The sequence below is a fragment of the Pseudopipra pipra genome, chromosome 13 (assembly GCF_036250125.1).
Source record: "Pseudopipra pipra isolate bDixPip1 chromosome 13, bDixPip1.hap1, whole genome shotgun sequence".
Classification (NCBI taxonomy): Eukaryota; Metazoa; Chordata; class Aves; order Passeriformes; family Pipridae; genus Pseudopipra; species Pseudopipra pipra.
The window spans coordinates 17,809,460-17,831,885 of record NC_087561.1 but is presented as its reverse complement, the minus strand read 5'-3'; the positions used below and the strand labels follow the sequence as shown (position 1 = coordinate 17,831,885).

Genomic DNA, 22,426 nt, shown 5'->3' with positions numbered 1-22,426 from the left:
ACCCATTTACATTATAATATCCCCCCTAATTACACAACCATATCATTTTCCAGAGGGATGGTGTCTTGAGGTTGGATATTGTTGCCAGCTTTGTGTAGCATTCGTTTAGTTTTTTATAAAGCACAAAATATGAGTGTGGCAACTGCTTTCCACTCATTTTTCCTATTACAAGGAACTGCTGCTAGGAATATCAGGGAGCACAACACAGAGGATGCCACCTTTCCTTCAGAATTCCACTAGTCCAGCAGAACAGGTAAGACTTTCTCTTATTAACTGGCTCATGAAGGTGAGCTCTGAGATATTGGTCTCCTCAGTTAATGAGCTTTGAAGGACATTTTCTGTGCAATTACTTTGGGCTCTTTCTGATAGAACAGACACTGAGGGGCTGGAGCGTGTCCAGGGAAGGGAATGGAGCTGGGAAGGGGCTGGAGCAGCAGGAGTGGCTGAGGGAACTGGGGGGGCTCAGCCTGGAGAAAAGGAGGCTCAGGGGGGACCTTCTGGCTCTGCAACTCCCTGACAGGAGAGGGAGCCGGGTGGGGGTCAGGCTCTGATCTCAGGGAACAAGGGACAAGATGAGAGGGAACGGCCTCAAGCTGTGCCAGAGAAGAGTCAGGTTGGATAATGGGGAAAAATTCCATCATGGAAAGGGCTGTCCAGCCCTGGCACAGCTGCCCAGGGCAGGGGTGGATTCCCCATCCCTGGAAGTGCACAGAAAACGTGTGGATGTGGCACTTGAGGTCATGTTTTAGTGGTGATCATCGTGGAGGTGTTGGTTGATGGTTGGGTCTGGGGATCTCAGAGATCTTTTGCAACCTTAACAGTTCCACAATTCTATTCCCTGTAGCTGCAGCTCCCCTCTTGGTCTCTGCTGGATCATCAGCCCAGAGGTTTGGGCACCATGGTGGGACAGAAATCCCAGGAATGCCAGGCTGGTGGTGCTGTGCTGGGGACAAAGGTGTCCTCCAGAAGACCCAGATCTGCTGCCTTTGTGTCAGCAAGCACCTGCTCCCGTGGAACAAGGGACAGGACAAGGGGAAATGACCTCAAGCTGTGCCAGGGGATGTTCAGGTTGGACACTGGGAAAATTTCTTCATAGAAAGGGTTGTCCAGCCCTGGCACAGCTGCCCAGGGCAGTGGTGGTGTCCCCATCCCTGGAAGTGCTCAGAAAACACATGGATGTGGCACTTGAGGATGTGGTTCGTGGTGACCATGGTGCTAGTGCTGGTTGATGGTTGGATTTGGTGATCTTAAAGGTCTTTTCCAACCTTGAAGATTCTGGGATTCTCCTTCTGGGCTGGGCATTTCCAACTTTCAGACACAAGGAGCTGTATTTACTAATGGTGAAAGCTGGACTAGCTCCAACAAACCTTGGAAATCCACAGACCAGGATGAAATGGGATCCTTTAGATAGATTCAATCAGATTCACAGGCAGGGATTCATCAAGCCCCAAAAGATGGAACTTCTTTTACATTTTGTAACAGCTTTTATTCCCTCACACTTCCCCGCTTGCAATTCTAGTGTTTCACAAGTTGCTGCCTCTTCGTTTTGCACTTCCCTCCTTGGCTCTCCTCCCCGTCAGGACTAACAGGTTTTAAGAATACCCTCTGGTATGAGACTGGGCACAGCCTTCCTTGTGCCACTGAGTAGGTCCAGAAAGTCCTTCAAAAAAGCTGGAATTCTGTGGCACTGCCTGGGTCATAGGGTGTAGTCCTGAGTTGAAGGGGGGAAGCAGCGACAGTGCAGAACAGCAGCCCCCAGGGCCATGGAGCCTGATCCCATCCTGCTCCACTGTTGGTGGTGTCACTTCCAGTTGAAGAGCAGGAATGGAAGTCAAAGCGACTTTGTTTCCAAGGATTTGTAGCATCTCAGGATGGTTTGGGTTGGAAGGGATGTGAAAAGCTCATCCAGTCCCACCCCCTGCCATGGGCAGGGACACCTTCCACTAGCCCAGGTTGCTCCAACCTGGCGTTGGACACTTCCAGGGCTGGGGCAGCCACAGATTCTCTGGGCAAGGCCTCAGCACCCTCCCAGCCCAGAATTCCTTCCCAATATCCCATCTAGCCCTGCCCTCTGGCAGTGGGAAGCCATTCCCCCTTGTCTTTTCACTCCAGTTCCACTTCAGCTTCCTTGTAGCCCCTTCAGATATATCCCTTTCCTTCTCCCTTCCTTTTAGCCTAACAATGAGCCCACAATCCAGTACAATCTGTGCTCCCCCTGTCAGACACCAGCTCTTCAGGTGTTCTCAGTTTAGCAGATCCAGACACCCTTCCATCCTCTTTGGCTGGACCTTTCCTTGCTGAATCTCCCTCTGTTGCTCCATTTCCTTTCAGGCAGAGGTGAAGAGTTGGGGGAAAAGTCAGCTAGTGCTGAGAGCACATAGCTCCCACCTCTATCCCAGTGACACCACAGATCCAAACCACTGGTTGCCTTTTCCTGACCTCACTGGTTGAGTCAAGCAGCTCATGGAATTTAGAGAGGGCACTGACTGGGATGACTGACAGCTTTTCCATGGCAGAAGTCCAAGCTGGCTCAATCCACGGCAGGGAGCTTTAAAGCCTTAAAAAGCAGAGTCTCCACTGCTCACAGGTGCCCATTAGCGATTTTCTGCCTTTGAATCTAAGTTTAGGATGTGCCATTAGGATCCCAGATCACCTTAGCAGGGATGTCAGGAGGGGTTTGCACAAAACTGGCTCGGTTTGATTCCTGTTTGAGCACGGAAGCAAAGAAAGGAATGAAAGCAGATGGAGATCAAGGGGGAGATACTGCCCTGGGGAGGGTTCTCCTGGCTCTAAAGGGGAGATAAGGAGCTTTTATAGATGGAAGGCTGCAGGATGTTAATGACGGAATATCAGTGTTTATCAGGCACTACACGGTAGGTGAGATGCCTGATCACAGCTGGGATAACGAGTCCAGTGTTGGAATTAGCTTTCCCCCCCCTCTTTCCTCCTCCCATTCTGATATCCCACTCCCATGATTTTTTCTGTCAGGATTCAAGAGTGAAGTGAAACCACTTCTGATCTGCCACCATGACAAGTAGTTCCTAAATCTCCTTAATATTGTCAGATCTCCTTTAATATTGTCAGATCTTCTCAGGAAAATGACCCAGCCACCTGCAGCAGCCTCTGCCCACCCATCTCTGCCTCCACATGGATCATGAATCATGGATCACAGAGGGATAGGGCAGCTCTGTTTGTGACCTTCAGCTGGTACAAGGTGTGACACCAAAGATGTGCTAAACTTTTCCCAGACATACCTGTTGCAGAACTTCCAGTGTGCTCTAAAAGAGCAGGGAGAGGAGAGGCAATTTGGGATTGTGTTTGCAATTACAGATTTCTCCTCTCAGGCAGCCATGGATGTAAAAATGCTGCTGCTGCCCCTCTCGCACAGCCTGACAGAGAAAATCGGTGTTTTTTTCACTTTGCTCTGGTGAAAACACTGGAGATGAACTGTCACAGAGGTTCTAAAAAACCCTGATTCCTCTGCCTCTGAGAGCAGGATTAACACACCCAGCCCTCAGCTCTGAGCACAGACACAACTATCGAAGTGTCCCATTGCCCTGTCCCCACTGTCACCCTGCCAGAGCCACAGAGACCCTGGGAGGGAAATGTGTTCAGAGCAGTGTTTGCCTCCTTGTCCCTGTGGAGAGACACAGCTCTGCAGCCCCTCAGATGTTTGTTTCTCAGGAGCCACTGGACCCTGGCCAAGGGTTAGGACAGGTCTGGACCTCAAGAACTTCACCCTCCAACAGTCCCAAGGCTGCTGTTCCCTCACCTGCCCAGCCAAGACAGAGCAAATAATCTGATCTCATGAGGAGGTGGTGGCAGGGTCATGAAATGTCTGTGTCCCCACACAGACATGGAGAGGGCCAGAACGCAGCCTGTTCAACAGCCTTTTGTGCTCCAGCAAAACTCCTTGGCCAGCCCTGCTTTTAGGGGTTTTGCCCCTGCTCCTTCAAAAGCCAAAGCCATGCCCAGAGAGCTGCCGGGGGCTGTTATTTCTCAAGGTGATCCCGACTAGAAAAGCAGTAAGGAGTGAAGTCCTCAAGGGTTTAAGGGTCTGAGGAGCATGAGCAGGTGTTGCTGTCCTGGAGATGGAGAGTCTGGGGAAGGGCAGCTCTGCTTTTAGCTGTGGGCTGTTGTGTTAATCACAACAGGGTCACTCAGGAAAGGAAGAGCTGCGAAGTGCTAGAGGTGCCATCTTTTCCCAAAGCACAGGAGACAACTGGTTTCCACATGGAGCAAGCCCCTCACAGGGATTTTCTTCCTCCATTTTCCCTTCCATGCTTCTCTCCTTGTTACTTTGTCACTCCATCCCTGGGAGGGTGTGCTGAGGTGTGGGAGCATGTTCTGTGTGCCCACAGAACAAGCAGCTCTGAGCTGAGAAATGAGATGCTTCTTTTAAAACACGGTGTGATTTTGGTGAACGTTCCACTTCTTTTAGAGGACGACACAGACACTCGAGAGCTCTTCCCAGAGAAAAGGCAGCAAAGCATCAATCCTTCCTTAAAAAAAAATATTTAATTGTGAGACAAATGAACATTAATGCCTCCCCTCCTTCCAACTCACAAAAAAGAGGCTGACTGGGAACTAATTAAGTAGTTGGTTGACTTTATGCATAGAAGTAGCTTCATTTAATTTTAAGTCAAGTTACTGTGACTTTCCTATTGAAAGACTGAGCAGAAAGGTAGGGAACGAAATCTCCATAAAAATGTTGTTCATCTTGAGAAGCCCTTGACTGGCTCCTGCATTCCCTGATGATGCTTTCCATGGAATCACAGAACAGTTCGGGTTGGAAGGGAACTTAAAGCTCATTTCATTCCACTACATCTTCCACTAGATCGGGTGGTGGTCTTTTCTCTCCACAGCCTCATCCCCGTGAGGTTCATTCTTGTTTGTGTGTCAGTAAAATACAATAATCCAGGAAGAACCATGAACCTTCCTTGAAATATTAATCTGTAACTCCCATTTTTGAATATTTCTGAATTTCGAATTATTCAATATTCACATTATTCTATTTTTTAATAAAAATAGAAGTAGGATGCGTATTATGGACCTGAGGTTGGCTCTGCAGGGCAGAAGGTGAGCAGGACAGTGCCAGTGTCTCAAATGAGACCTGTCAGGTCTCTTCAATATGTGCTCTGTCAATTTTAGAAAAATTGATTCCTCTTGCAAGATTTCTGTAGGTCTGCATTACATTTATACAGTGTTTTTATGATTGCATGTCCGTGATGTGACTCTTTGCACAGAAGGACACAAATTTCTGCATCTCCAACATAAAGGAAAAATAAGATTTTAATAGAATCCCAACTTTGGAGATGGACGGGACTTTAAAGACCCTCTTGTTCCAAACCCCTTGCCATGGGCAGGGACATTTTCACAGAGCCCCAGCTTGGCCAAAGGCTCAAAATGAGGTGGTAGAGGGGGTAGAGGTGCCCATGAATGAATCCCTGGAGATCCTTGCACTGCCCCTGGACTGTCCTCCTGGGAGTGTGTGCTGGGAGAAAATGGGAGATGCTGCACTGTGGAGAAAGAGTTGTATGGATTATCAATTCCCTGCTATTTTAAGTGTATTTTATCCCCAGAATTTGTCCAGGAATCTCAGCAAGCTCAAGTGCTGATTCAGCATCTCCTCGTTGTTTGGGGCTGTGTGGCACTTTTATTAATTACATGCCATTGTTCCTGAATTCAAATGTTCTTGTTTACCCTCCTCCCTCATTTCACTCTGAGAGCCTGAAGCTTATCTGTTTGTCAAATTTGGGTTAATTGTCTGTCACCCTTCCTGGGTCTTTGTGGCCACTGGAACAGCTCAGGAATTGCCATTTTCCTCAGGAAAGGATCATCAGATCTGACTGTGCTGTCAGAGATCGTGGAAATCCATAAACAAAAACTCAAGACTTGATGTGCCTTAGGAATACCAAGCCCCATAAATAACATGAATGATTTAACCAACATGAATGATTTAACCAACATGAATGATTTATAATCATTATAGAGAGATGCTCATCTCATTATTCAGGGGGTTGCTTTATTTTCACTTTGTTTGCTTTTAGTTAACAGCTGCTCTTATCCCGAACAACCTGACTGATTTAACACTGACAGCCATTGCTTTAGCTCTCTCTCTCTCGTTTTGGTTTTCTTGGGGTTTTTTTCCCTCTTCTCCCTGAGGTTTGGGGGGGGGGGGGGGACTTCTTGTGGTAAGGTTTGGAGACTTGGCAGGGAGCCAGCTTCAAACCATATCAGCAGGTAAAAAGTTATTTTTTCCTGGAAATGATGTAAGATTTTATAACACGTCTCCCATGCTGAAAGTGGGATGAGAGGTCAAAACTCATTGAAACTTTAGCAAAGTAGAAACCTCCCTGAAATTATTCATTTGCTGTTTAATTTTTATAGGCCTTGTTTTATCAAAGTGCTTAAGTGTATGTTTAATTTCCTATATCACAAATTTCAGCCCCTTGCTTAGGGGTTTATTAAATCAAAAATTGATGAGATTTCTGGGAAGCTGGAGAGGAAAACAAGGTGCTTTCCAGGAGTGCAGTGGAGCCATGAGCCTCTGTGTTATCTCCTCTCCATGGTGCAGTGGCTGATGGTAAGAACCTGTTATTTGCACAGTAATGGCCTTGCAGAAATTAAAAATTAAATTGAAATGGCACAAACAAGGCTCCTTCCAGCATAGAGTGCTCCCAGGAGTGAGCTGGGAGGGATCTGTCCCTGAGACCTCTCTAAACCTGGTACCCTCCATGGTTACTTCTCTTCTGGATAAAGAGAGGAATCATATCTTTTTACTGTTGCATTTAATTTTTCCTTTCTAGAACCTCTAAAAGCCCTTTTCCATAGTTTTGGGGTTCTCCCTCTCTGCCCTGCTAAAGGGTCTCTGGTAGAACCACAGAATCCCAGGATGGTTTGGGTGGGAAGGACCTTAAAATCATCCAGTCCCACCCCGTGCCATGGGCAGGGACACCTTCCACTAGCCCAGGTCGCTCCAACCTGGCCTTGGACATTTCCAGGGCTGAGGCAGCTACAGCTTCTCTGGGCAACCTGTGCCAGGGCCTCCCCACCCTCTGAATAAAGAATTTTTAGGTGCTCTCAAATTATCTCTCTCAATGGCAGCTGGGATTTTATTCCCATAATCCCAAATCTGTGCTGGGCAGGTTGTAAATCCCAGCTGTACATCAGGGAAGGGTTGGATTCCTTCTGTCTCCATCTGCAGCCTCTCACTTTTATGACCCTTTTGGATCTTTGTTTCCATCACAAGGAATGTCTTCATGCAGATGGATGAGTTTGACTGTGGGCAGGATCCAGAGAAGGGGATTTACAGGGCCTCTGGGCACTCAGGACACAGGAGCACCTTGTAACATGCCTTGGATATGACGGATGGGGAATATTATCTCAATGCTAATAAATACCCAGCCACAAATTGGCTCCGTTTTAATTCATTTGTCTGCTGCCTGTGGTTGGTGACTGACACCAAATCAAGGCTCAGACACATTAAACCTCTAATTACTGCTGATTTCTTCCTCTATTCTTTCTTTTCTCCAGGGCAATACAGATATATGGGAATATATCCATATGGATGTGCTGCCTTTGGGCATACTTCTGTCCCAGTCCTGTACCACAGCTTGGTGCAAGATGGAGGAGGTGCAAAGCTGGTGTAAATCTCACCTGGCTCAGGAGCATCATTTCAACTGCTCAGGAGGTCTGTATTCCTTACTAAAATTCCTTACTAAACTCTGCAGGACTTTTCCATGGGAATGATATAATTTGAACATACATTTGATCCCATACATGATACAATGTACTTGCTGCAGCATCTTCTGTGCAAAATGCAGCACAAACCTGTCCCCAAACCCTTTGAGAGTTACAGTTCACTTGCAGTTCCTTGTGATCAAGACATTTGTAGCAATGGCATCTTGTTTTTTTGGCCAGAAAACAAGGAAACAAGCCACTTGCATGTGGAACCTGCAAGCCTGATGTGTTCTTCCTCATTAAAGAAAAGAAAATAAAATAGTGTAGGGATAGGATGAGGGGGAATGGCCTTAAGCTGAAGGAAGGCAGGGTTAGATGGAATATTGGGAAGGAATTCTGGGCTGGGAGGGTGCTGAGGCCCTGGCACAGGTTGCCCAGAGAAGCTGTGGCTGCCCCAGCCTTGGAAGTGTCCAAGGCCAGGTTGGAGCGACCTGGGCTAGTGGAAGGTGTCCCTGCCCATGGCACGGGGTGGGACTGGATGATTTTAAGGTTCTTCCCACCCAAACCATCCTGGGATTCTATGGTTCAATGAAAATAAACCCCATGGCTCCCAGGCAGCCTCTGGGAAAGCTCTCTGGCACCTTCTGGGAATTTTTGGAGACCAATGTTGACTTTGAAACAGCTGAAAACTTTGAATAACTCTTTACTTCACTTGCCAAAGTATTATCTTCTTGAATTCCTGGTTATTAAAGATTCAGAGCTTCTCGTCTGCTTTGAGACCATGAACCATTTTGCACTGAGAGAATTCCAGTGTTTGCTGAGCACAGGTGTAAAAGCCTTTGCAGGGCAGAGCAGTGGGAAGGGCTTGGCTGCAGCAAAACAATTACATATTCAAGATACCCACCACAATCGTGTTTATTGTGTTAAATACAGCAGCAAATTCTGTCATCAAGTTGATTTTTGCTCTTCTACCAAAAGGCTCCAGAAGCTGAACTTTGGCAAACAAGGGTCAGTGGCTTCAGGGCAATCTGGGCACAAACAAAACTTCTTTGCTCTTCAGCAATGAGTAACTTCATCTGAGCTGAAGCAAGACTGGAGGTATGGCTCTCATTATGTATTGTTTATTATTATTATTTACTATTTTTTATTCTTTCTTAGAACCAGTTTTTGGTTGGGCTCACCCTCCACACTTTGTGCTGGAGCTCAGACAAGAGGTTGTATCAAGGATAGGGTTTATGATCTTTGTTATAGATCAGATTAAATGATTCAAGAGGTTCTTTCTGGCTGTGAAAACAGAGTTTGTGATTCTTAAAAATAGTGACAGTGTGCTGAAGACTTCTCCCAGGATTCCCTATGGAGATGGACTCCAGCCCAAGATGTGCACAAGGCACTCTGTGCCAAGGAATTGGGTTAGGAGATTACTGTGGTTGGGGTTACAAATTAGGTGTATCAGGTGGGTGGAAAGATAGAAGATCTACTGGGACATTCCCATCAGCTCCTGCATTCCCCATTCTCCCCTGGGGAGGGGCTGATGGACATTCTGGAAGTGAAACATAAAATACTGGAGGTGGGGTACACCAGTGTTTCCCTCCAACACCTACAGTCCTTGTTCAAAAGATGGGTTTTAACTTCGTATTTGTCTAGTTTGCAGAGTGGATTCCTGTGGTAGCATTCCATCATCCTGTGATTATTAACGGAATTAATAATGGTACTGATAAATTAATAAGGGAGGACGTTTCACATTCTTCACAATTCAAACAGCTCAGGGGAGTGTGATGGTCCTGAACATGGGGATGGTGCTGGGTTGATGATCTTAGAGGTCTTTTCCAAACTTAATGATTCTATGACCTAATCCCAGGATCTGGTTTTGGTTCCCAGCAGAACCATCCCCATCTCCAGCTCAGCCTCGCGTGGCACACATGGACTATCTGTATTTCTGTGTTTATTTGTTTAGAGCCAAGCCTGAACTCCCCTGATAGCCCTGATTTCTGTAGGATCAAGCTCAGCTCAGAGCACCTGGTTTGTTTTTTCTTTTTCTCCTTGCTCCTCTTTTCCAGGAAGGCTGATAAAAAGCAATCCAAAGGTCCTCAGTGGATCCAACCTGTCAGCTCTGACTGTGCACAGGGATGAGATGCCCTCAGCGATGTGAGGTTTGATCAGACCCATCCAAACACAGAGATAAGACGATCTTCTTCAATAATTGAAGTGGTATTAAGGTCGGGCCTCTCACTTTTAGTGCTTTTCAACTCTCTTGCCAATTGTTTCCTTGCTCTTTGCAGAGAAATTACACTTCTCTCGGTTTGGCATTTGTTCTGCTCTGTGCCAGGGGTTCCCAGCAGCTCCAGCACAGCCTGACCTCCCAGAGCAGCGGGAATATCATAACTTGTTTTCATGGAGACTGGAGGAAAGGAATAAATAAATGTGGCTGGGAATAGCAAGGCTTCACCTGCTGCCTCCAGGATAAACCAGGGAGAGCCACGGTCTGGTTGTGAGGTTACACAAAGAAGAGGGGACAGCCCCAGGTGTTGTCCCTGTCTCTGTGTCACCAGGGCCATGGTTGGTGCTGTGGGATTTGTGTGGCCTCATCATTCCCAAGGGATGGGGAGCAAACCCCAACCCATGTGCTGCTTCATCAGGGCTACCCCTCAAGGACCAACGTGGTGGGCTTGGAGCAACCTGGGCTAGTGGAAGGTGTCCCTGCACATGGCAGGGGGTGGAAATGAGGTGACATTTAAGGTGCCTTCCCAACAAACCATCCCATGATACAACATAAAAATTAAATGGAGCTGCTGGAGGAGTCCAGAGGCAGCCACAGAGCTCCTCCGAGGGCTGGAGCCCTTCTGCTCTGGAGCCAGGCTGGGAGAGCTGGGAGCGTTCACCGGGAGAAGAGAAGGCTCCAGGGAGACCTGAGAGCCCCTTCCAGGGCCTAAATGGGCTCCAGGAGAGCTGGAGAGGGACTTGGGACAAGGGATGAAGGGACAGGACAAGGGGGAATGGCTTCCCACTGCCCTCTGGGCAGGGTTAGATGGGATATTGGGAAGGAATTCCTGTCTGGGAGGGTGGGGAGGCCCTGGCACAGGTTGCCCAGAGAAGCTGTGGCTGTCTCAGCCCTGGAAGTGTTCCAGGCCAGGTTGGAGGGGCTTGGAGCAACCTGGGCTAGTGGAAGGTGTCCCTGCCCATGGCAGGGATGGAACTGGATGATCCTTCGAGTCCGTTCCAACCCAAGCCATTCCATGATTCTGAGACTGCCCAAACAGGGCAGGGATGGCATTTATTTGGGATGTGCTCAGAGTCACTGGGTGATGTCCCAGCATGAGCTGGGAGATGTACCTTTACAATACACCACTGAAAAAATCCATAAAATTCCATCTGGCTGGTGGAATTGCAGCCTGGGAGCCAGAAAAGCTCCGATTTGGATCCCAGTCTTATTGCTGAGCTGCTGTGTGGTCCTGAAAGATCACTTCTTGTTCTTCTCTTATCCTTTACTTATGAGGTTACAACACTTCTGGAGCAGCAAATTTCTGTCTGAGGAAAGTTTTGATTCTGTCTGTGCCAGGGGTGGCTTTGTCATGGTTAAGGTTTCTAGGTGAGTTATATAATTATATATATATATAATTGTACATCTATTTATTTATTTATAATATTACTTACATAATTATATATAATGCCTATAAATAATTATATACAATATATACAATTATATATAATACACATATAATTATATATAATACATTTATAGTTATATATAATACATATATAATTATATAATATAATAATAATAATATGATGTAATACTACTATCACTGGTAACAAATAAAGTTCAGGAATGCTCTTTGGGGCCAGCACTGTTTCATTCTCCCACATCCATCTGCTTCCAGGTCCTACAGGGATCCTCCAGAGACTGCTGGTGAAGGTGGGTCTTCCAAAACTGCTCTGACAATGAAAATGGACATCTGGTCTGAGATCATTCCTTTTTATTTGCTGCTTGGAGGGAATTTCTTAGAATAATGACTTTCCTTGTCAGAGGATTCAATCTGCCCTCACTCTGCACTGGATATTTTCTCACACAGAAGAGCAGGTGAATTTTGTCAGAGCAGAAGGTTGGGGTGGGTTAATCCCAGAAATTCTCAGCTCAGATCCTCCTCACCCCTGGTGAAATGAAAAGCTGAACCCAGGTGGGACTGCTGAGGTGGTTCAGCTCTAAAATTGATCTAAAAATACAAGTCAAAACTCCCAGATTGGGAGGGGAAATTTTAAGCTATGTCAAACCTGCCTTGTAACCTCCTCATGCCCACTGTGGCAGCAGCTACTCCTGCCCTGTCACAGGCACTAATTACCCCAAACAGTACATTCCTCTGGGAGCAGACAGACTTTTCCAGGCCTTGTTATTCCTCATTACTTGAATCACTCTGTCTTTATCTCCTTTGATTCTGCTGGGACACCCAGGCAATTTTCCAAGGCTGTGAGCATGGGATTCGGAAGGAATCATTGCCTGGCACTGATGCTGAAGCTGAAGCTGCTCTCTTGTGATTTGCCAATAAACCAGAAGGCACTTTGCCACCTGATACTGCTCAAAATTGGGGTTGGGGTGAGATGGTAAATTACGGCCTTTCCCTTTCTGTAGCTGTTTGATAGAGCTGGTTTGGGTGTCTGGTGTAGTCAAACTGAAGGTGTTTTACCCTCCCTCGTATTAAAAAAAAAACCCAAACAGTTGAATTGAGCTCTGTGTTCCCAGAAGTGGCTGCATTCCATTAGAGTTTGCATATGATGGGAGGAAAAAGATTGGCACAGCAGGAAATACCTCCTTTCCTCTCTTCTTGTTCCAGAGGGACCCGGAAAACTCATGGGCACTGATGCCCTGAGAGCTGTGCTCCAACTCCTGCCTGAGCAGTGAGACATTCAGGTGATTTATGTGTGTCCTGGTTTATAGACTCCAGTCCAGTTCTTCTGAGACTGATGGCGTTCCTGGGATACCAGTCTGAAGGGAAACATTCCTCCCACAACCCATGGCCCTCTGAAAGTTGTCCTGTGTCACTGCCTTGTGCAGGATGTGTCCCCCATTTCTGGTTGTCTGAGCTGTTTTGTGTCAGTGGTGCTTGTTTGTCTCTCCTACCACCTTCTGGTTCCTTCCTTTAATGTTTGTCAGCTTTATGTTTAACTCTTAATGAGTTCTAATTAGCCATCACCCATGAATGCCATTAAAAAAATGCCAGAATCATCCTTGAACTCTCATCTGTCTTTTTCCTGCTCTGATGGGACTGAATTCCTAATTACAAAGGAGTAAGGAACAAGAAAGAAGATATAGAAGATACATAAGATCAAAGGAACTGTTCTGTCCTTGCTAGATCCTGCTTGACAGTCTGATTATCCTCAAGATAATCTGTCCTGGTGCAGTCCCAGAGGAGAAGGATGAGCAGCCCTGGAGGCAGTGGAAGGAGATTGAGGCTGGTGTGAATATGTGTGTGAAGTTCAGGTTCATCTTGGCACAGTCCTGCTGGAAATCCCAATCCCACAAGGTTAATGGTGGCAGGAAAAGGAATACTGGGGGGGCTGGGGAAGTGAGGGCTTGTTCCAGCTCAGTGTAAGCTCTGGCAGGGGGGCTGCACTCCCGAGGAGCCTCACACACACCCGGGGGGTGCAAGGACACATCGAAGTGACAAGATGTGTCACCAACCCAGAGATGGTCATTCGCCTCAGAATCCTGCAATCATTTAGGTTGGAAAAGACCTCCCAGGTCTTTGAGTCAGCCACTGAACAGCCTTGGGCTGCTGCTGCTCCTGCTCCGTGGTGACAGAGAAATTTTTGCCTCAAGGAACCCAATCATGGAATGGCTTGGGTTGGAACGGACTCGAAGGATCATCCAGTTCCACCCCTGCCATGGGCAGGGACACCTTCCACTAGCCCAGGTTGCTCCAAGCCCCTCCAACCTAGCCTGGAACACTTCCAGGGCTGAGACAGCCACAGCTTCTCTGGGCAACCTGTGCCAGGGCCTCCCCACCCTCCCAGCCAGGAATTCCTTCCCAGTATCCCATCTAACCCTGCCCAGAGGGCAGTGGGAAGCCATTCCCCCTTGTCCTGTCCCTTCATCCCTTGTCCCAAGTCCCTCTCCAGCTCTCCTGGAGCCCATTTAGGCCCTGGAAGGGGCTCTCAGGTCTCCCTGGAGCCTTCTCTTCTCCCGGTGAACACTCCCAGCTCTCCCAGCCTGGCTCCAGAGCAGAAGGGCTCCAGCCCTCGGAGCAGCTCTGTGGCTGCCTCTGGACTCCTCCAGCAGCTCCATTTAATTTTTATGTTGTATCATGGGATGGTTTAGGTGGGAAGGGGCCCTTAAAGCTCATCTCATCTCACCCCTGCCATGTGCAGGGACACCTTCCACTAGCCCTGGTTGCTCCAAGCCCTGTCCAACCCGGCCTTGGACTCTTCCAGGGATGGGGCAGCCACAGCTTCTCTGGGCAGATATTTCATCATTTCACCATTAACAGACTTTTCTAGTGTTGGACCATTTGGATGTGGAAATTCCTCCGAGGCTCAGTGCTGTCAGTCCAGGATCCTTGGCAGAATTTCGGGAGGAATTTTGTCCTGTAGGAAGGCGTCAGTATTTCATCCAACAAACAACTGAGCAGAGGAAAACATCCCACATGTCCTGCCTAGTCCCAAGCAAGGCCATGCAGAATTTCTCTTGCTTTCTCCATTGGGAATATGGACCCCAGTGGTCTTTGCTGGAAGTAACAGAAGGATATGTCCCTGTTAGGAATTCTCTGTGGATTTGGCCCACTGCCAGCAGCTTCTGCAAGGTGAAGCAGAGGGGAAACGGTGCTCTTTAATCCTGGATCTTGGACTGCACCAAAGGCTCCAGCCCTTGGTAACACAGGACCTGTGTCAGGACAGAGGGAACACACTGTTTGCAGGTGGAGGAGCCATTCCTGGGGGAAGGCAGCCTGTTCCTGCCTGGGGATGTCTGGAGAGAGACTGGAGGGATCACAGGATGCTCCAAGTCTCCATCTCTCTAAATAGCAGAGAATTTGGAGTCAGTATTTACATTCAACTCTGTTGCCTCAGTGCCAGAGTGATAAGTCAGAGAGACAACAAGAGTGGTTGAAAATTTGACTTGGAAAGGTGACTCAGATTGCTCGGGAGGCACCATCTACCTTAAGGGCAAACTGGGAGGACATGGCAAGGAAGGAAAAATTGGGAGGATGTGAAGACAGAGGACAGACAGGCTGTTTGTAGGAGCTGTGGAGGAGCCACAAGGGTCAGGGAGGAAAATAAACAGTGGGAGAATGGACAAAGTATATTCTGCTCCCAGCACTGAGACTGATTTCTGGAATGATTTTGAACAGTTCGTTTATCTGGGTGTCGCTTGACAGAGCTGGAAACTTGACCTCTTGTTGCTGCTGAACAATTTTTAAGAGGAGCCCTGAAGCCCCCAGAGAACAGGCAGTTGGGTGGGTGCTGCTGGGTCACCTCCTTCAGTTCTAATCCAGGAATTAATGCAGAGTCTTTGTGCAACAAATATGCCCCTCTCTGCTGAAAAACACAGTGATGGTGATGATAAATCTGTGAGATGCTCTGGGTTCTGTGGATGAAAAAGGACTTAGTTGTGCTGGGGTCATGTTTTAAAATTCCAAAAAAAAGAACATCCCAGAGCGCTGCCAAGGTTAAGTGGCTGCTCGAAGCTGTTGCCACAGAGTTTCCAGGAGAGAGTGATTTTTATGGACTAAAATTGGCAGCTGTGTGGCTGCCTCTCAGGTGGGCACTGTTCCGTCTTGGAGCTGGATTTTCTAAGGTGGACAAGCTGGACCAGAACTGCTGAGGGTCTGCGTTTACAGAAGAAGCTTCTCTGGCACTGACATGTTGTTTGAGGTGTCTCTCCAGTCAGAGGAGTTATAGGTGCTCACAGAGATGTCAAAATATTGAATGTTGAATTATTTCCTATTTAGATAAAGTTCAAAAATGTTTTCACAAACCTAAACCAAAATAATATTGTCCTGTAAGTCTGGTGCCAGCACTACAGAGCCCCGGGGCTGGTGCCCCAGGGGGTTTTGCACCACATGTACAACTGATTTAGACATCAAGGAGCACATTTGTCATAATAATTCATCATCTTTGATTCCCATAAGAGAAGGATGAGGTGTCACTTTCCTTGCACAGAGCTGGAAACATGACTTCTTGTTGCTGCTGAGCAATTTTTAGGAAGAGCCCTGAAGCCCTCAGAGAATGGGCATAGGTACAAAAGGAATCCAGGAATCTGAAAATACCAGACTGAGCCTTCCAGGGGTTCACTGTTTTGAGGCAGTTGAGGAATGATCAAGGTCCCTGCTCTAAAAATCAGTCTCCTGGGTTTAACACTCCATGTGAGCAGCTGGACCTTCCCTGAGCAGTGTGTTCACCAGAAGGTTTTATTAAACAATTATCACTGGCAGCCTCTCTGTATGTCAAGCAGAGAATTGTTCTCCAGCAGGCCCAGGGACAGATGTGTTTAACAGTCCCACATTTCCAGCTGCAAACCTAGCTTTGAGCCGCAGGATTTGCTTTGCTCAGTTCTTCCAATTGATCCCAGTCTCAATCTCGGTCCAAAGTGGTTTGGGGAGAGGAGGAGACAATTTCAGGACAAATGGACTTGTATCCATACCACTGAGAAGTGAGTGTATGAAGTGAGTGAGAAGTCAGTGGAGCTGTGGGGTTGTTGTGCGTGCTCCAGACACCCCCTGCAAACAGTGACCACGTTTGGAGACTGTCAGAGACTGAAATGGTTAATGATTTATGCATTCTAAGAGACTTTTGCAGGCTTTCGACTTGCATAATACCTCTGATGAGCAGTCGGGCCCCTCCCTCCCTCCAGTGCTGAAGGTGTGAAGCCCTGAAAAGGCAAGAGCTGAGCTTGCAGGCTTTTGACTGTTGATACACCTGATGAGCAATCAGGACCCTCCCTCCCTCTGCTAATCTTGAAAGGCGGGAACCAGGCGAGACACAAAAAAAACTCAGCACAGACCTAGGAGATGTTGGAGGCTCGAGGCACGGCCCATGACACTAACCATGGATATAACTCATAACTTCTTGGAGTGTGGGGGCTTCCCTCCTTCACCCCCAGCAGATCAAGGCCACCACTTCAACTGACAGACATGGAAGCATCACTGGACCCCGTGGGCGGTGACTATGGACATCTGTCCACTCTCAGCTTTTCTTTCCCTTACTCTCCCTTGCTCTTATCCTGCCTTTCTCTCCCCTATGCATTTTCTTTCCCCCCCAAAGGTTATCTCTGTGTCACACTGTTGTATGACAGTACCCAAACTGCTAGCATGCCTGTTGATGCAGAATTGTTACAATAAACCTTGCCAGTATATGTTTTCAGCCACCGATAATTTAGTGTAGTGTCACTTTAATCCACCCCAAGGGAATTATTGATAAAAACCTGAGTTACCCCCTCTCCCCTTTTCCTGGGGCGGGTCGTAACAGAGACACTCCACAGTGTTCAGGAGCTCTGGGATCGAGTCCAGGGAAGGGAACAGAGCTGGGAAGGGGCTGGAGCACCAGGAACAGCTGAGGGAGCTGGGGGGGCTCAGCCTGGAGAAAAGGAGGCTCAGGGGGGACCTTCTGGCTCTGCAACTCCCTGACAGGAGGGGGGAACTGAGGGGGGGTCGGGCTCTGCTCCAAGGGAACAAGGGACAAGATGAGAGGGAACGGCCTCAAGCTGTGCCAGAGGAGAGTCAGGTTGGATATTGGGGAAAAATTCCATCATGGAAAGGACTGTCCAGCCCTGGCACAGCTGCCCAGGGCAGGGGTGGATTCCCCATCCCTGGAAGTGCACAGAAAACGTGTGGATGTGGCAGTTGAGGTCATGTTTTAGTGGTGATCATTGTGGAGGTGTTGGTTGATGGTTGGGTCTGGGGATCTCAGAGATCTTTTGCAACCTTAACAGTTCCACGATTCTATTCCCTGTAGCTGCAGCTCCCCTCTTTGTCTCTGCTGGATCATCAGCCCAGAGGTTTGGGCACCATGGTGGGACAGAAATCCCAGGAATGCCAGGCTGGTGGTCACTTCGCCCTGGGTCAGTCACGACATCTTCTTGAAGAATGGCTTCCACATTACAGCGCCTGTTAATCCCGCAACAGAGAGGGAGCCAGGAGAGGTTCCGGTGCCGCTGTTCTGGGTCTCCTGACTGCATCAATCAGAGGAGCCATCTCGACAAGACTCTTGGATTTTCCTAAAAACGGATGCTGCACCCAAAACCAAAGAAGAACAAAAGGAGCCATTACTTTCCAAATGCAGTTTCTCACAGGCTCCAGCGGGATTCCTCTGGTTACCAGCAATACACATCAGGAGGACGTAGGGAACTATCTAGACCTCCAACTTTCCTCTGAGGAAAGGCCAAGACAGATGGCACTGGAGAAGAGAAGGTGCCAGGGAGAGCTTATTGTGCCTTTCAGTCCTTCAAGGGGACACATTTTTTCAAAGGGCGTGGTTGCAATGGGACAAAGGATCATGGTTTTCAAGTGGAAGAGGATAGATTCTGGTTACATCTCAGGAAGTCATTGTTTAGAATGAGGGTGCTGAAACACTGGCACAGGAAGTGGATACCCCATCCCTGGTCAGGTGGGACAGGGCTCTGAGCAACCCAGTCTAGTTGAAGATGTCCCTGCTCGTTGCAGGGGGGTTGGACTAGATGCCACTTAAAGGTCCCTTCCAAGCCAAACTATTCTAGAATGCTACTTAGTTGTTTAGCTGATGACAAAGCCCATCCCTGGACAGCTGTTTCACCTGCAGCCACTTTACCTTCAGCAGCTTCTTGGCCGTCCATTGACGCTTTGCATTCGGGTTCAGGCAGGACTGCAGGAAGGAACGGAACACAGGCGACAGGTTTCTGGGAGTCTCCAGCTCGGGTGGCATGTCCTTAGGCTTGGGACAAAGGAAACACAAGACAGCCATTGACCATCCCTCCCCGAGGGGAAAGCTCCAGCACAGGCCAGTCCTTGCTTTCTGAGACTTGACCTGGGGCTTCTCCAGGAGCCCTGATCAACATTTGAGCTTAAGGAAGCAGAGAATTTTCAGCATCCAGACCAGTCCTGCTAATTCCCTTCAACTCTTTTTGCTGCCTTCTGCAAGGCAAATGCAATCCAAAAGAAGTCTTCCAAGAAAAGTCAGGGACCTTTTTCAGAAGGACTGGAAGACTGACATTTTCCATAATTGTTGCCTTCCTCAGGAATTAACTGTGCAGCATTTAACTTGGTTTCAGCTGTTAGTCATGGGGTTTTATCCCCGTATACCTTCCTGGCCTATTGCACACTCCTTTGGTGTAAGAGCGGGTCATTTCATTTTAGGGAATTAGCATCTACAACTGCAAACCTGGAAATACATTGGCTTACTACAAGGAGCTGTGCTAGAACCTACTTTTAGAAATGTACTGGCTAATACATACTTGTGGCAGTACTAGAAGCAGTGACCTGCCCTGAAAGGCTCAGGTAAGCAGTGGGCACTGGTCCAAGTTTGAAAAGACTTCTGGCCTGCAGATCCCCTTGAAATGCTTTTCACAGTAATTCTCCAACGGGAGAATCCTGCTGCTGAAAAATTCCTGCCATTGGGAGATCCAGCTCCAAGGGAGTTCAAAGAGCACAGGAGGAATTCAAGCATTGTTGGAGGCCAAAACGGCCCATTTCTGCACTGGCACATGTCACTTCTCCTGTGAGCAGATGTGCTCCAGGACACTTTTAGACGTGGGCCTTGGTGGGACTAGTTCAAGCTGATGTGAGTGGGAGAAAGATATGGCTCAGGGGAGAAAGGCAGGGCTCTCTGACAGTATTTGCACCTTACCCGTGTAGGACCATCCACCATTTCTAGTGCCGTGATCCCAAGGGCCCAGATGTCCACTTTGGCATCATATCGGTCTCTTCTCAACATTTCTGATACCATATAGAAAGGTGTTGAAAAAAATGACCTCCATGTCTTTCGCTGGGGCTGAAGCCAAGCACATAAGCCAAAATCAACTGCAGAAAAAAGAAATAGAGTTAAAACCGGCTTGAATTATGAAAGCAAGCACAAGAATTCCCCACTCTCAGTCTGAGAGCACAGTGTTGAATCTAGCTGGAAGAGTGGCTGTGCTCTGTTTCCTCTGGAAGGGACAGACCCAAACCAAAGGCACTCTTGACAGCCTCATCCTCTCTAGAGCTCTCTGCACATTGCAACTCTGCTCTCAGCTTACAGCAGTGGGCTGGGCACTCCCACCAGCACCACTTTTGGGGAACTGGCAGGCACTCAAAGGCAACCCCAGACCCTGCCTCCCAGGAACGCTGTGCCTGACCAAGAACACCTACTCAGTTTGACAGATCCATCCATTCCGAGAAGAATACTGTCACTTTTGATGTCTCTGTGGATCACTCGATTTGAATGAAGGAAGTCCAGGGCTTTCAGGCACTGAGATTAAACAAAGAAACACAAGGGGAAAAATTAATTAGGTTGATTTTATCGCAGAAAAAAAGAAATGGCTCTAAAAGGTCAAATTTCAGGTGACACATCAATTGCAGACATACCTCAAGTGGCAAAGTTTGGAATAATAAATGAATTAAATTGAAATTAAACTAGAAAGGAAAGTACAACAACATTATAGGAGTATAATAACAGAGTACAAGAAATGTAGTGAGACTGGCAGGCCGTTCACTTGGATGCTCTTTTCTTCTCCACATCAGAACAGCAACGCAGAAACAAAGCTCTGAACAGGAAATCACTCCTGTTCTTACCACCTTTTGCAAAGAACCATCCTGTCCAAGCTGTCAGAAGCAAGGGCAGCATCCCTTACCTCCCGACTGATAGAGGCTATCATCTCTTCCTCAAGAGCTTGTATGGAAATGACATCGCCTAAGGTGCATCCCTCCACATATTCCGTCACCAGCCAGAGTTCTTCATTGAAAAGGTAGCTGAAAGAAGAAACCCACAGCATGGAGATGAATGGCCCCAGCTAAATGACCTTATGGGAAAGACTGCAGTTGTGTTTTCTTGCCAGGTCACTTGTAAATGAAGAGAGAATCTGAGCAGGCTAAATGAGAAAGGCTCATCTGTGAAAAAGGAGATGTCTTAGATGGCAAGCAAGGCAAAAATGCAGTTTAGTGACAGCAGAGAGAAATCTGGAACCAGGACATTGCCATCAGCTGCTTCATCATCTTAACTCATCCCTTCCAGCCTGAACTCCAGGAAGCAGGCAACACAGACTTCTCCATGGGAGGAGAGTGTGCACCACTGAGGGCAGATGTTGGTCAACCCCTTGGAAAGCATTGCATAAAGTGCATTCAGAAACAGGGAAAACCATTTAAAACCTGGCACATTGTGTGGTTGTGCAAACAAGAGCCTAGTCTTCCTGGCATCCACACCAACAGAAAGTAGAAGGAAAACCCCAAGGGCAATAATTTCTAGGTGGGTTTATCAGCACGTATCATTACGGCACAGAAAAGATGATCAGTTTGAAAAAAACCAGACCCCAAAAGAACAGGGAGGTAGTGAACTGAAGGGCTGTGGCTTTAGGAAGACATGGCAGATGCAGGTTTTGGAAGACACGCTTCAAACTACGTATACCAGAAAAGGCCAAGGCAGACACAAGGCACATGTGAACCTCGGTGTGATAATCCCTGAACCACTCACCTGTCTATATAGTGAATGATATTGGGGTGCCTCATTCTCTTCAGGACTGCAACCTCAGTTAAAACAAGCTCCCTTTTGTTCTTTCTGTCGCGGAGAAAAATCTTCTTGATGGCCACCTAAAAGGAGATTGAAAGCCACAGACTTGAGAAGTCTGTTGCACGGGACCACAACGCACATGGAGCAGGTGTCTTTGGAATGATGGAGTCAGGGTGGGCCAAACTGCCTGGGATTAGACACCAGAGCTTCTTAACTGACAGGACAAGAGGCGATTCCTCCGCTCGCCCTTGTGTGCCAGTTACAGGACACATGGCTATAGACATTTTGCCTTGTAAACTCTGGACAAATGGTCTGCAAACAATCAATCCGTAATGGAGGAAATCCCATCCTAAAAGGTCATGAGGGTTACACAAAAAAATACAATCCCTGCACTTTGTAACATCTTGAAGTTGGATTTTGCAACTCTAAAGAACGTTTTTAACCCAGTTCCTATTTGCAGTTCTTTTCTGGGTTTGAAAAGGAATAACCCATTCTAGGGTATTTTATGGATGTGGCCGGGGTTATGAGCAGCGCTCAGGGCCTTTAGATCCCTTGCAGACTCCTGTGTAAGTGCACTTCCCAAGTGCAGCACTGCAGCTGGGTAAGGAGCCACCAAGTAGCTGATGCATTAGCATAGTCAGTAAATAAGTCTGAGCAAAGGTGTCCTTCTCTGAAAGATACCCCTGCCCTCCTTGTGTTCTTTTGGGGACTTAATAAGGACAAGGTCTGTCCAAACCGTGTCTTGCAGGCTGACACTTGTCTGCCCTCAGAGGAACAGTCTCTGCAGCAAAGATCTCGTGGCCACCCAGAGCTGTGGCCACAGCTCCCAGCGGAGGGGAAAGCACTCGAGAGCTGAGCTGCACAATCTGCCGGGGGTGCTGCCCTTACCCGTCTTCCTGTATCAATGTCAACTCCTCGGAAAACTCTTCCACAAGACCTAGAAACAGAGCAGCAGCCAAGAAAGGAGAAGGCGTTTAGGCCCTGGGTGAGAAAGCCAGCCCAGAGAGCAGAGCTCTGCTGCCCAGAGTGTTTATAAAACACTCGGCTTCAGCCAGCAGCCCAGCAGCCCAGCAGCCCAGCAGCC

General features: G+C 47.8%; 1 protein-coding gene and 1 long non-coding RNA gene across 3 annotated transcripts in view; one reads left to right on the top strand and one right to left on the bottom strand.

Moving 5' to 3' along the window:
• Positions 1 to 6,989: 6,989 nt before the first annotated feature.
• LOC135421571 (uncharacterized) lies at positions 6,990 to 13,865 on the top strand. 2 transcript variants are annotated; one of them, XR_010434084.1, is made up of 5 exons: positions 6,990 to 7,693; positions 8,662 to 8,781; positions 9,741 to 11,269; positions 11,562 to 11,596; positions 12,130 to 13,865. It is a non-coding gene; the product is annotated as an uncharacterized LOC135421571 (long non-coding RNA). The 2 variants fall into 2 exon arrangements; XR_010434083.1 differs by having other exon boundaries at positions 11,562 to 13,865.
• A 6,503-nt stretch (positions 13,866 to 20,368) lies between these two features.
• LOC135421584 (serine/threonine-protein kinase PAK 3-like) overlaps positions 20,369 to 22,426 on the bottom strand; it is a 66,825-nt gene continuing 64,767 nt past the window's right edge. Inside the window, exons 5-6 of the mRNA XM_064670200.1 lie at positions 21,307 to 21,422; positions 20,369 to 20,588 (exon numbers count right to left, since the gene is read on the bottom strand). Coding sequence (XP_064526270.1) covers positions 20,408 to 20,588; positions 21,307 to 21,422 — 297 coding nt within the window. The 3' untranslated portion in view covers positions 20,369 to 20,407. The remainder of the gene's footprint in view (positions 20,589 to 21,306; positions 21,423 to 22,426) is intronic.